The 14523-nt window shown below is 42.0% G+C and overlaps 1 protein-coding gene across 1 annotated transcript in view; it reads left to right on the top strand.

Annotated features, from left to right (window-relative positions):
* The window catches only part of Dchs2 (dachsous cadherin-related 2), a 217946-nt gene that overhangs the window by 125256 nt on the left and 78167 nt on the right, over window positions 1-14523 (top strand). Inside the window, exons 5-6 of the mRNA XM_045130640.1 lie at window positions 10054-10290; window positions 12007-13023. Coding sequence (XP_044986575.1) covers window positions 10054-10290; window positions 12007-13023 — 1254 coding nt within the window. The remainder of the gene's footprint in view (window positions 1-10053; window positions 10291-12006; window positions 13024-14523) is intronic.

Genomic DNA, 14523 nt, shown 5'->3' with positions numbered 1-14523 from the left:
TCACTTTTATGTTTTATTATTAACTTTTAGGTTGCGACTCCAAGCAGCAGAAAAGATTTTAACTGGTCGATAGTGACTGTTGAAATCATAGGAGGTTCCAGAATTTTCACTTAGTTTTGAACAGTTAGCTGCATACGATAAATTTAAATAGGAAAAAGAAAAAAAAAAAAGAAAACAGTCGTTCTATGACAGCATCCCATTAGGTGGGTCGTGTCACCATCGGTGCTCCATGTCGAGGTGACAGCAGGCTCTACCTCTCTTTGAAGGGGAGCGTGTGGGCAGTTGAGTCGCGGCAGGGCATAGTTAGCGAGGTGGTTTATGAAAGAACGCGAGCGCGTGGCAGAGAGCCTACGCCTGTTTATTATGGGAATTACGGTCTTGTGTAAAAGCGTGGAGCATCAGTGTGACATGATGAAAGCTCTGCTTAAGGAAAATGACTCCAGCATTAGCGAGCTAGGTGAAATGCGGGAGTAGAAATTTCGAATCAGGAGGCTAGGTCCTGGTGTAATGAGGTTTGTACTTAAGAAGCCGGCAATAAAAAAGAGCAGAATTAACTGAGTGGAGGATATTGTAGAGGGAAATGTTAAAGGAGCGGTAACTAACTGGATTTATTAATGATGGAGAGCATGCATCACATATGATTTCTTAATTTTAACTAAGGTGGTTTATAGTCCAACTGGCCTAATTGACAAATGACTCAGGGGAAATATCATCTGTGAAAAGGCATAGAACTGCAATTCAGGAGAATAAGCACAGATACTAGAGGAAATTTAGCTATCGAAGTCAAGAAAACATGAATATTTTGAAGGAAAGAGTGATTTTTCAAGTTTTATGTAATAATTACAGTTAGAGCTTGTTAAAAATGAAATTCCCGTGGCTAGAGAGATGGCTCAGCAGTGAAGTGTGCTTCCTGCACAAGCATGAGGGGCTGAGAGACCCTGAGACCACCAGAATTCAAATCTCCAAATTCCACATAAATATTTGGCCAGAGTCAAGTCTACCTATAACACTAAATCCTACAGGAGAGCAAAACCTGATTGTCCTCAGAGCCCTATCAGCTTGAGACTCAGTAAAGAGACTCCATCTCAAATGATGGCGTGGGCCACTTTACAGTCAACTCTGGTCCACTGTAGATGAAGGCCTCTCCACCACAGGGTAGAAGTGTGGGGAATCTTATTTTCTCAAACTCCCCAGTGTGGATGAAGATTGTCAAGGACACTCTCTGACCCTTCAGGGAATAGGACAGAAAACTTAGTATTCAGGTAGAGGGATGATTAGAAGTCAGGGGAGAAAGGAAGATCACTGAGAGGCCCAAAGGGTAATTAGAAAGAAAACAACTATAGAAACCCTGAAAGGAAAGAGTCAGAGAACAAGGGGACATCATGTGTCAGAGAGCTACCAGAGAGATTGCAGGAGTTCATGATGTCATCCACTGTCCACTCCTATGTCCATCCTGTCCACAGTCTTTGTCTCAAGTGTGTTTCTTATAAATAACACATGACTAGGTTCATTTTAAAATTGGTATATTTTTTAAAATATTTATTTATTTGAGAGAGAGAGAGAGAGAGAGAAACAGAAAGAGACAGAGAGGAAGAGGTAGGCAGAGAGAGAGTGAGTATGGGCCTCCTGTTACTACAAATGAAATCCAGACATGTGAGCCACTTTGTGCATCTGGGTTTACCTGGGTACTGGGGAATTGAATGCAGGATATCAGGCTTTGCAAGAAAGCATGTTTAACCACTGAGCCATCTCGCCAGCCCTAAATTTATATTTTAACTAGAGTATTGTGCCTTATTTTACAAAGTCTTTTCTAGTTTAAATATAAGAGCAATTTTCAGTCTCATTTCTTCTAATGTAGTACTTCTTTTTCTTTTACTTTTTAATTGTGTATGTGTATGTGTATGTGTGTGTGTGTGTGTGTGTGAGAGAGAGAGAGAGAGAGAGAGAGAGAGAGAGAGAGAGAGAGAGAGAGAGAGAGAATTGGCATGCTAAGGTCTTCAGGCACTGCAATGGAACTCCAGAAGTGTGCACCACCTTGCGCACATGCGTGATCTTGTGCATGTGTCACCTTGTGCATCATGGGATTACATGGGATCTGGGGAATCAAATGTGGGTCCATTCACAGGCAGGTGCCTTGACTGTTACGCCATCTCTCCAGGCTGTTACTACACTGCTAGTTTTTCTCCTTCTTCTTCTTCTTTGTCAAGGTAGGGCTTCTCTCTAGCCCAGGCTCACCTGGAGTTCACTATGGAGTCTGAGGGTGGCCTCAAACTCACAGTGATCCCCCTACCTCTGCCTCCTGAGTGCTTGGATTAAAGGCGTGCTCCACCATACCTGGTAAGCCCTAGTACTTCTCTTTTACTATATTTATTTATTTATGAGAAATAGGAAGAGAGAGAAAGAGAGAGAGAGAGAGAGAGAGAATGAGCATGCTAGGGCCACTAGCCACTGCAAATGAACTCTAGTAACATGCTACTTTGTGCATCTGGCTTTATGTGGGCACTGGGGAATCAAGCCCTGGTACTTAGGCTTTGCAGGCAAGCACCTTAACTGCTGAGCCATCTCTTCAGCTCCTCCACCCCTTTTAAACTGTTGTCTTGGATATTTTTTTAAGAGAACTCTTTAACTCTGAAGATGAAGACTAGTTTTTCTGGAAAGTATTTGTGTTTATTTTGCTCAGGTGTCCTAAAGAAATATGTCTACACTGTGTCTGTGTGTTTGTATGCATGTGTGTTATGTGTGTATGTGTTTGGGTGTGTATGTATTTGTTTTGTGCGTATGTGTATGTATGGGTATATATGTGTGTATGTGTATTTGTGTGTGTGCGTGTGATCATTTCCTATGTAAAGTCTATACCATTAGAAAAAATAAAAACCATTCTTAGCTTGAAATGTTTCACATTATCCTGTATTGCGAATTCAGACTGCAAATTAATGCAAGAGCTGTTTTATGTTTAAGAAGCCTCAAAAGGAATTTTTATTGCCTGTATTTAGCACCAAATTTCAAGTCAGACAATATTCTTAGAATTCTCCTGGGGATGAAATGGTTTATGCTAGCTCAGCCTTAAACTGAAACTTTGTGGGCCTAATTTTATTACACAAATTCTTGAGGGACTTTCAGTCCTTAGCCTTTCTTTGCCTATAAAAATCGGTGGTCTGGTCTCTCGCCTTCTGAGCAGCACCAAGTCACTAATAGGAAAGCTCACTCCCAGACGCTAGGATTTGGCAAATGCCCCAAAGCACAGAGCTCAGTTGGGGCTCCTGCTTAATCTCTGTGTTCCTGACATCGCTTAATTTTTATTCTTCTTTATGGTTAATTTACTTAAGCACTTCAGAGGACATGTTTTGTCTTGTTTTGTTTTGTGTTTTAATTCCACAGAGCGATCACTTTCAGGAAAGGCATCAAAGTACTAAGTGAAGAAACTGAAGTCCACCACTAATGTTCCTTCCAGTTGTTCTCAGCATTGGTCTGTGGTTATCACATATGTGATAGTTAATTTCACCAATATTACCTTATGGCCATCATGATTGAGGCCCAGGGGAAAGCCTTGAATGAGGAGACATTGGGAGCACTTGCAAAGAGACAGGATGCATGAAAGGCTGCCTCTAGATGCCTGGCTCTGAAAGATTCCCAGCCCGACTCCTCCACAGTTGGAGGGATGGTAACCCATCTCACCCAGAAGGTCACAGTTAGCTGAGTGAGGATGACAGAGGCTGTTGCTTATGATGTTTGCTTTATTGACTTAGAAAAGACTCTTTATTTAGTCTGGTTGGTTGAGATAACTTAGGGCCTGCGATGACTCTAGATAGGACTTGAAAACCTTTATAAAAGTATTACAAATGCAAACATTTAATGTAATGGTTGACAGTAATAGCCCTTTCATTTCTGCACAAACATATGGCTTCACAATATATGTTGGCAGTTAGGTCACTCTATATTGCAGTAGGTTGGAAATGGCTAGTTATAACTGTGATTAATTTGTTTTGAACATACATAGCTAGTAGAAATAGCAAATGTCTTATGGCATCCCACGCTTTCATTTAAGGTTAAACATTTCAATAATCAAATTTGTTAAATAAACAGTATCAGTTTGGGAGACTCTGCTTATGAAGGCATTTTGAACCTTTCCAACCTCAGTCATCTGCAGTTGTCTGTTTTGAGGATGGTGATAGATGCCGCATGACAGCTTTTAGAATTTGTATTATCATAGCAGCCTTATATTTTTGGTAACTTACCAACTGTATTATAACACCAATGGGTGGTGAATATCATTCCTCAGCTACACCCCTCCTAGCCCCCAGCCCCATCCACACTACGTCCTTCATGCATTTGGGAACTAGTGTAATAGCTTCTTTTCTGACCAAAACACTCTTTGGAGACACACTTTATTGGAGCTCTTAGAAGGCTTCCTTCTACTTTTCTTTTCTTCTATTGTCTATTTTTCCCAGTTCCCTTTGCTTCATTTGGGCCGTGCTGAAAGGAAAATATGCTTCTCTCAAACACCCAAGTTCACAACTGCTTTCCTCAGGGGTGCCTTTCATGTCAGCCAGTCTACAGTGGGACCTGTCATCTTTTTTTTGAATAATACTTCATTTACTTGCAAGAAGAGAGAGAGAGAGAGGGAGAGAGAGAGAGAGGGAGAGAAAAAGAGAGAAAATGGGCACATTCGGAACTCTAACTACTGTAAATGAACTCCAGATGCATGTGCTACTTGGTGCATTTGGCATTATGTGGCTACTGGGGAATTGAACCAGGGTCATTTGGCATGCATGCAAGTGCTTTAACTATTGAGCCGTCTCTCCAGCCTTTGGAACCTGTCATATTGGCTAGAAGATATGGCTCTTCTTAACCTTCTGCCCATCCCTTTGACCCATTAACCTACCCCCTGAGGTCTGAATTCTCAGTTAATTTCTTATACTTTACACTTTTGAAGCGCTGGTATTGTTATGATGTTGAAATAAGAATGAATGGCCCTGCTTTGAATTCTGCAGGTCATTTCTTTGCAGAGAAATGTTTTCTTATAAATTTTAAAGTGTTTCTGATGGTAAATATGTAAACTAAAGTTATAGAATGCGATGAACTATTTTATGTTAGAATAATTAAAATCAAAAGAATTCAGTATACAATGATATGGAATATGAGTTTCATTAAAAAGTTTCTGAAAACTTGCCACATGGAAAATGCCATGGCTGTTTCTTCACCAAGTTCCTCAGAATTCTTCCAGGTAGAAGCCATTAGTGCCCTGTGTTCCCAGTGAAGACTCAAATGTTCAGAGGACATTGGTGACTTGTGTAATGTGAGATGTCTAGGACAGACAGGCATCAGCTCACCACATCAAACTGGAAAACTTCAAATGGGTAGAGTCTAATTTCTGAAGCAAAGCCAAGACTTTAAAAAGTGAAGAGTTTTGATTGGTCATCATCTTCCATAGATTTTTACTGGAATTATCTCTCCATCTTCTTATTTTTATTTTTTTTAAATTCCAAAATAAGTCAAGATTCTGGTTTACTATTCAAGGAGTATTCATCAGTTATCTTTTTGTTTATTTTCTGGAAAGTAATTATAATATCCCATTGAAATATGTATCATGTGAGTCAGCATTTGGTTACAACTGCCACATGCAAAAAAATAAAATAAAACAAAATGCATGAGTTTCTTGATAAAAGCTATAATTTCCCTTAGCCACTAAACCCAAAATAGACCTAAAAGACTAATCATGGAAACATGATTTTATTCTGCACATTTAGCCATACTTTAAAAAATAATTTATTTCCATTGTCAAAATGTTTCTATAAAGAAGACCAAATTATATGTTATTGAACATACAAGACTATAGTAATCTAGTCTATAAATAATGATGAATTTTCTGAAGTAAAATCTGTAGACAATCCATTGGTCTGCCGGCCAACGGAACCCCAGAGGCACTCACGTTGGCATCCTATGTCACTAAGCAGAAACTACGTTAATTACCTTATCTTGCAGGAAGTCAGAAAGATCACAGGCCAAATCCCCAAGTGGTGCAGTTAATGCTGTCGTTATAAGGAACCCCTCTACTTTATGTGGGTCCTGGGGAGTTGAACAGGGATCCTTTGGTTTTGCAGGAGAGTGCCTTAACTGCTAAGCCATCTCTCTAGCCCTCATGTCTAATTTTAATCAAAGAATTGAATAAAATAAGACTGAGAAGGATAATCATGGAATAATCACGTTTATTTGGGAAGAACAGAACCAAGGAAAGACAGAGCCCACATGGAGGGCCTGAAGAAAACAACCATAGAGAGGAGAGAAAAGAAGGTTCAAAGAGCTCCTGCCTTGTGCGGGGCTGGAGGGGATAAAGAGCCCACGTGGAGAGGACGGGGTCGGGGGCCTCCCAGGAGTGTCCTAGGAGGAAACTTGCCAGCAGCTGGAAGTTCAGGGATGGTCAGGAAGGACAGAGACATTGTTCTTTCCTCGCAAACATATCTATAAACTTATGGTGATGGGCCCTACCTTCCCGCTCAGGTGAACCAGAGTGAGGGGTGATTGGTCTGGGCTAGGCACTTTCTCAAGAAGAGGCTAGCCAAGTTCTGGGGTCCAAGCTTGACTCAATAGAGTGTTAGGATTAGACTTAAATCCTAGGACAGATCCCCCTCCCTGGAGGGGCCCATGTTGTTTGTGGAAAAACAGCTGTAGGGAAGTAGGCAAGAGATAAGAGGTCAGGTCATCCTTTGATCTCTAGAAAGTGTAGACTTTTTGTCTTTTCAGGGTCCCAGTCACCCTAACTGCCTAAAAGAACTACCTGACTCTCAGTAGGGTATTTGGGGCTCCCCAAAACACAGTTATATTGTTCATATATGTCAGCATCTAGGTTTATAAAGTTAGACAGGCTATTAAGTGATTGTGAAACATTAACTTCAGAGGATACGTATAAATCCCAATAAAAGCAATAGTAGGTCTATGCACAGAAATAGGATGAGTGGAAAATACGAATCCATCTAAGACTGATTTAAATGAAACTAATTCATTAGGGAGCTGCGGCGCGTTCATACAAATCATGCCATCCCAGCCTCGTTCACAGCGTAGTAAGTATAGCTGCTTCGCCTTCCCAGTGACTGTCTCATGTTTGCTTTTCTTCTCACAGCCTACAGAATATTGATGTGACTCAAGTCTCCCAGCTTTCCCTTCCCTCAGAAGATGTTTAAGTTACTTATGATCAAGTCTTTCCTACTGCATGGAATTACCCCCCAAAGTGCCTTGCAAACCTCAGGAAGGAGGAAAGGGAACTTGTATTGTACTATGCACATGGAAGGCAATGTGCTAAGCGGTTATTCGCATTGCTATTTAATTGATCCTCACAGCAACCCTGGATCAGCAACGACACTGATCTCATTCTGCGGGCTATTTACAGTCGATTAACAGACCCAACCTTACGGAATTGCTCAAGGTCAACTAGGAATGGACAAAGTCAGGGTTTGAACCCAGCTAGATCTGATTTTGAGCATCCACCTCCATGGCTTTTTATGAGTCTGTAAACTCTAAGGAATGGATGTGTTTGTTGACTTGCTTCTAGGAATAAACTCCCCACATGGGAAATGACTGAGCTGCCACGTTTATGCAGTCTGGTTATGCTAACATTTAATCAAAACCATTCACCTAGTACTGAGAACATAAAATTAGCATATAGAAATATAACCTCCATAGCATTTGAAGGCTGCGAGTCACAAGCAAGGTAGGGATAAAAATCATCACAAGCTTCATTCGGTTGTCTGTGGGGCGCTGAATGCAGGGGAAAGATTGGCATTTTAAACCTCAGAGAATGATTGTGTGATTGAAGTGCACCCCGTTGATTAAAGTGGTGTTTTAACTGTCACAGAAGTATCGCTTATGCCATCCTGAGCAGGTTCACAAGACTTGCATATGTCCAATCACAAGTCAAAAATTTTCACTGACAATCAAGGTATTTTTAATTGTCTAGTTTTGTGGCACTATATTTGCTGTTTGTTGCAGTTAAGTATTTGACATAAAGTAAAAGGAACAGGGTTAAACTGTACGTGATTAGGATCCAGTATGAGGGGGAATTTTATTTATTTATGGTTCTGATGCTTGCCTTGGAGCTATGAGCTGTTTTCTTATAGTTGTTTCAACACCAGAGTGCCTCTCATTGGCTAGTGACAGATTTGCATGGTCTCAAGACGTAGCTCAATGAGCAAATGACTTTTCAGGGACCCTTGGACAGTGGCTTAAATGAAGGGCTAGATACGAATCTGTATGGTAACTTTCTTTATTAAGCTGGAAATGAGGTACTCTTCAAGGGTAATGTCATCAAAATAACTGACTAGGTTGATTATCACATTTGACACTAATATTAGATTGATTAATGCTAAAAAGTTGTGGGGTGTTTTACCTAATTTGCTGATTTTAAGTGCAATGAAAGCCAAAAGAAACCCTTCATTAACACCAGAGTCTTCAGGACTGAACCCTAAGTGGACCAGCATTTTGTTTTGTTTTGTTTTTTCAAGGTAGGGTTTCACTCTAGCTCAGGCTGCCCTGGAATTCACTATGGAGTCTCAGGGTGACCTCGAACTCATGGCAATCCTCCTGCCTCTGCCTCCCAGTGCTGGGATTAAAGGCATGCACCACCACGCCCAGCTGGACTAACATTTTTAGGGGCTGTATGTCCTGTTCTATTACCTATCATTGAACTAGTACTATAAAGTCTTACTTCTTAGGCGTATAAAAATAAATTTAATATTTGACTTAAAGTACTACTCCTGTGTTGCTCTTATGTCAAGGGCTGCATGTTTGTACCCTTCCAAAATCTGAGACTGTAGTAGTTCCCAGTAGCATAGCATTGGGAGGCGGGATTTGGGGGCTTTAATTATGTCTAACAGATGTTTTGAAGATGGAGGTCCCATGCCGGGATTAGAGTCCTCAAAACTTCATCACGCGTCATGCCACGTATTCCCAATCAATGGAAAGACAGCCAACTGCAAACCAGAAGGGAGCCCTTCATAGACATGGGATCTGCAGCTGCCTTCAGAACTGTGGACAATAAATTTCTTTGTTCAGTCTACCTGGGATGTGTTATTATTTTTTTTTTTGTAGCATCCCAGATTGACAAAGACATCTTCTCTTTCTTCTCTTTGCAATTCCTTTCACTAATCTCAAGCAGAATCTTGCACTTTTGTTGACTCATTCAATAATTGTTTGTGGTGTCCCTTCTCTGGGTCTGGGACAGTCCCAGGCCCTGGTTGGTGAGGAATAGATATTCTCCTTGTCCTTGGGGGCCTCATGGGAAGCAGTATTGTCACCATGTTTCAAGTTACAGCAGCCACACCACAGCATTCAGCACATCTTCAGTACAGTGCCCTGTACTCTCTGCATGTCTGAATCTAGCTGCACACCACCTTCTGAGATGTTAGCTACAAGGAGATTCTTTGTAGCTGAAGGTGCCTTCTTTGAGGTGTCGTCTCATAGCTCCAAGTCCACGGTGGCTCTGCCTCCTCTTCCCTTTCACATGAGTAATACCGCCTTTTCCACAGACTTAGAGAATGTCACAGCTTCCTGCTGTTATTGCATGTCTCCCTCTTCTGACTCATAGGATCACTCAATTTAATTAAATGTCCTCTAAAATCATTGGGCTTGCACACACACAAATAATAATATTAATAGTAAGGCTTAAAACCAGGAAGAGGAAGTGTAGCAGTTAGTCTGAAGGTAGCAGAATAAAGGCAATGTCCCAATTTAAAGATATCCAGACATGAGGAATTGTCTCTTACTCTTGAGAGGGTCAAATCTCATGTCCCATCCAGGCTTTCAGTTGATTGGATAAGAGCCATCCACATTACAGAGAACATGCTATTGTATTCCATTTGTGGCTTTTAAATGTTCATCTCATTTAAAGACACTAGCAGAGATATATCCAGAATAATGAGTAATCGCAATATTGGGTCAACCCAGACTCAGTCAAATTGATAGAAATTTAAACACCACACAATAGTCTTCAACAAACCAGGTGCCATTCTCAGTATTGATTTGCATATTAGGTACTTACTGAATTTCCCTTTTCCAATGTAGGAATTATTTACTTAGCATCAGCCCTCAGTCATCTGGAACCCACCACAATTCTCCTGATGGTCCTTGCTCGTGATGGTGGTGGGCTCACAGCTGCCGTCAACGCAGATGTCACTGTGCACGTCCTGCAGAGCACACTAGCTCCGGCTGAATTTGAAAGACCGAAGTACACGTTCTCAGTGTATGAAGATGTGCCCCAAGACAGTCTTGTTGGAACAGTGAAAGCAAGGGAGTCCTTGAGTAAGTACCTAATTATGCTGTGCCACCTACCATTCATTATTGGAAACTTTCATAATTTAGTGGGCTACACAATCTTAAATAAGCCTTTCCTTCCCTGTATACAAGGTGGAAACTGTCCAGTCCATGGCTTGTTGATGTTTTTTTCAACACTGTCTCTACCCACCTGTAGCAGACACCTTCAGGTTCACTGACATGAACTGCTAGACCAGGCACAGTTAGGGAGGAAGGGATTTATTGAAGTTTATAGATCCAGGGGAGGTTCCCTAATGGCAGAAGAAGCTAGCCTGCTTTCATGGGACCAAACACAGAGAGAGAAGCACAAGCCTAAAAGCCAAAAGCCACACAGCACAGCACACCTCAGGAACACCAGGTGGAACTAGGGACTTTGCATATCTTTAGATTGGAATTTTAAACCCACCACCACACCTTAAGATCCACCAAATGACACCTCCTCTAGCCATGTGGCTACAGATGCAAAGTACAAACAGATAAAACACTGAATATAGAGGCCATTTATTCAAACTACCACACCACCTTATATATATATATTTTTTTTCCTAACAAAAGTAGTATGTATATTTGAAAGAATTCTTAAATAGTGCAGAATGATTATCCTGCAATCAACTCACTAAAACACACATACTTGACCATTTTTAATAAAAAATAGACCTTACTGTTTATTATATAATTTACCCCCCAGTTTACTTTATATAGCTTTCCAGATAAAGTACATTAACACTCTATCTTACTACATAGCAAGTTTCAGTGTTTTAACTTCAATTTTATTTAAATATTTCCTTTTTATGCTAACAATTGGGGTTACTCTAACATCACCTGCTAGTCCAAATAGTACTTGAGAAAGTGTCACTACACGTGTCCCTTCAGAACAAGCTCTGTGAGGGAATCCTCTCTCCGGGGGTTTGTCCTTTTCCCTTCTGTGCAGTTACACTGGGACAAAACACCTGACCAAAAGCAGCTGACAGTAGGAAAGGATTTGTTTCAGCCTACAGTCTAAAGTAAAAGTTTCATGATGGCAAAGCAAACATGGCAGAGCAGAGGCTGGACCACCTCTGCCATGGCAGGTGGAGAATAGCCGCAGGAGAGCGAGCTGAGCTCTAGAAAGAGGGCGTCGGCCGGGACGCCACACACACCACTCTTAGCAGCACACCTCCTCCTGCCTGGCTCCACCTCTCAAATTGCTATAAGCTGGAGAACTCCCGGGCATTCAGAACATGTGAGGTTAAGGGGAGCCTCTGATTCAAACTACCAGCCCTTCTATCTCTCTTCTCTCCCTCCCTCAGCTTCTGAGGGGGTTCTTCATACTAGATATCAAAGAAAAATGTGAACCTAAATGGGCTTCCTCAAATAAATAAGTAGAGGATGCCAAATTATTTTATGAATACTTTCCCTTTTACCTAACACAAAAAAAAAAGGTGAAAAAAAGGGAGTGAAACATATAGCTGCCTTTCATATACCGACAATTTTCTTTGTATGAGCCTGCATGTCGGGCCCATATGTGTACACTGGTGTGTGTGACACACACACACACACACACACACACACTCCTAAACCATGTGTTCACTTTTCAGTAACCTTTGGGGACAGGAAAGGGAACACATTGCACAATATTCTCTGTAGATGGCGTGTTAGGTATCTCTGCGTTCCCCACAAGCTCATTGCCTTAGTTTGCATGCAGTGATTACACTCTCTTTTCAGATTCCTCAGAACCAATCTCTTACCACATTTCCTCTGGCAATCTGGACGGCAAGTTCTCCATTCACCCTTGGCTGGGCACAATTCGCACCCAGGAGCCTCTGGATCATGAAGCCCAGCCCGTGGTGGTCCTCACCATCCAGGCACAGCTGGGCAACTCCCCCATCTGCAGCAGCACTGAAGTCAATATAACGGTCATTGACATCAATGACCATCACCCGGAGTTTCACACTGCCTCTGATGAGATCAGAATACCCAAGACCACACCTCCTGGCACAGCCTTGTACCTGGCCCGTGCAGAAGACAAGGACAGTGGCCTGAATGGACTCATCCACTACTCTGTTGCAAGCCCGAAGCCAAGCATCTTCAGCATGGACCGTGCACAAGGTCTGCTGTACCTCAGTGGGAGCCTGGGGGGTGATGTACCTCAGGAACTCACGCTGACCATCATGGCAGAGGACCACGGCTCTCCTCCTCAGGCCTCTCTGATGATGTTGACCATCGTTATTGAAAGCCAAGAGCAAAGGCCAGCCTTGGCTTTTGAAAATCTGGTCTATCAAGTGGAAGTGAGTGAGAATCTCCCACTGATGACTCAAATACTGCAAATCCAGGCCTACCCACCGGGTCCATGGTGCCCAGTCTCACAGGTGGTCTACTCCCTGGACGCCAGTGCTGACTCTGCAGTGTTCAGAATGCACCCTCACACGGGGTGCATTTATCTGCGGAGGCAACTCGACTCTGAGTCTACATACATGTACAGGTTCAGAGTGTTTGCCCGGATCCTGGGGGACACAAGATCACAAAATGTGAGCACATCCGTAATTGTGCGTGTCCTGGACGAGAATGACAATTCCCCCATGTTCTTGCATGACAGGTTGTTTTTGAAAGTGGAAGAGAGTCCTGTTCCCCTAGGGGTAATAGGCAGAATCACAGCTGTTGATGCAGACTCTGGGAAGAATGGACTTTTATCCTATTTCCTTTTGTCTGATGGAAAATTCTTCAAGATGAACCCTAACACAGGTAGCTCTTTGCGGCTTCTACCTATGCCTTTAAAATTAGATTCAAAAATAAGAATAAATAAAGCATTAGATAGCCTAGCTTTAATACATGCAGTTAAAAATTACAAGTTGGTTTTTTTTTTTTGTTGTTGTTGTTGTTGTTTTGTTTTTTGAGGAAGGGTTTAACTGTAGCCCAGGCTAACCTGGAATTTATGATGTAGTCTCAGTGTGGCCTGGAACTCATGGTGATCCTCCTACCTCTGCCTCCTGAGTGTTGGGATTAAAGGTGTGTGCCACCATGCCCTGCAAAAATCACAAATTTTAGTAAGCCTAATTTTAGTAAGTAAAATTTAGTGAAAACTTGTGGTTTTTAAAATGGAGTTGAAATTGAAAAGAAATTGATCTATAAAGATTCATGTTTCTCTGTCCCCTCCACCCCATCACACCTTGTTACGCAGTCCCATGCCTCACAAGATCTCAGCCAACATCCCATTGCCTGCGAGGCAGACGGGGCTCCCATCGAATTGGAATGAGGCTAAAAATTCCCATTGCCCGGAGTTTAAATGTAGATGTTCCTTGTCTCAGTATAGTTAGGTATAGCGATATTTTCCCTATGTAGAATTGCCTATTGTGTGCAGTATAATGGCCAGCCATACAGGTTTGTAGCCCAAGAACAAGAGGATGTAGGCCCGCTGACGGGATATATAGTAAAGCCTACGTGTACAGTAGGCTGCCATGAAGTCTGCACAGCTATCACGTTGGTCAGTGACGCAGGCTCAGAGTGCATCCATATCGCTAAGTGTATGTGACTATCCTGATATTACATTAGAGATGTGATCAGGTTGGGATTGAATACCTCCATTCTAAAGGTTAGTTGTTGGCAACTGTCTCGAAAAGACACCCCCCCACGCACACACACACATGTCTTGGATAGACTGTCCTTTTCCCAATCCAACTTTATTCCTGAAACTTTCCTACTGGGGCTCTTTTCTGGTAATCTAGCAAATCTAATGAATGTGGAACCCTGCTGCTCGTCCCTTATTGCAGAAAAATGTTTGTCTTCAATTGTTCTTTTTTCATCGATAGACTACTTTTTAAAACAAAGACTCAAGAAGTATTTTATGAAGCATAAATGTCATCAAGAAGCAGTAGGAAGTAATTTATCAGTTAAGATTTCAACATCACTCTAAGAACATATGTGTCCAGTTCATTTTGGTAAGGGAATCAGAGGGCATGGGGAATAATTACAGGGATGTAGTTTATCTTTGAAGCCAATTTGAAAGTTAAATGTAAACCATTACTGTCTTTTTAACTTTATATTGTATGAATGTATAAGGACATCATTCAGAACTTGGCAGGCCACCCACCTTTCACCCCTGTGTGTGGAGCAGTATTCAGAGTCAGGGGTCAGGGGTGCTCTAGCTTTGATCATGACCTCCACTCATTGTCCAGGCCAGCTCCAGGCCAGGCCCCCCCAGTTCCTTCCACCCTCATCCTCAGAACAGCTGCTACATAAAGTCAG

The sequence above is a fragment of the Jaculus jaculus genome, chromosome 12 (genome assembly GCF_020740685.1).
Source record: "Jaculus jaculus isolate mJacJac1 chromosome 12, mJacJac1.mat.Y.cur, whole genome shotgun sequence".
NCBI classification, from domain to species: Eukaryota; Metazoa; Chordata; class Mammalia; order Rodentia; family Dipodidae; genus Jaculus; species Jaculus jaculus.
Note: the sequence above shows the minus strand (reverse complement) of the source record. Positions and strands in the feature narration are given on the sequence as shown.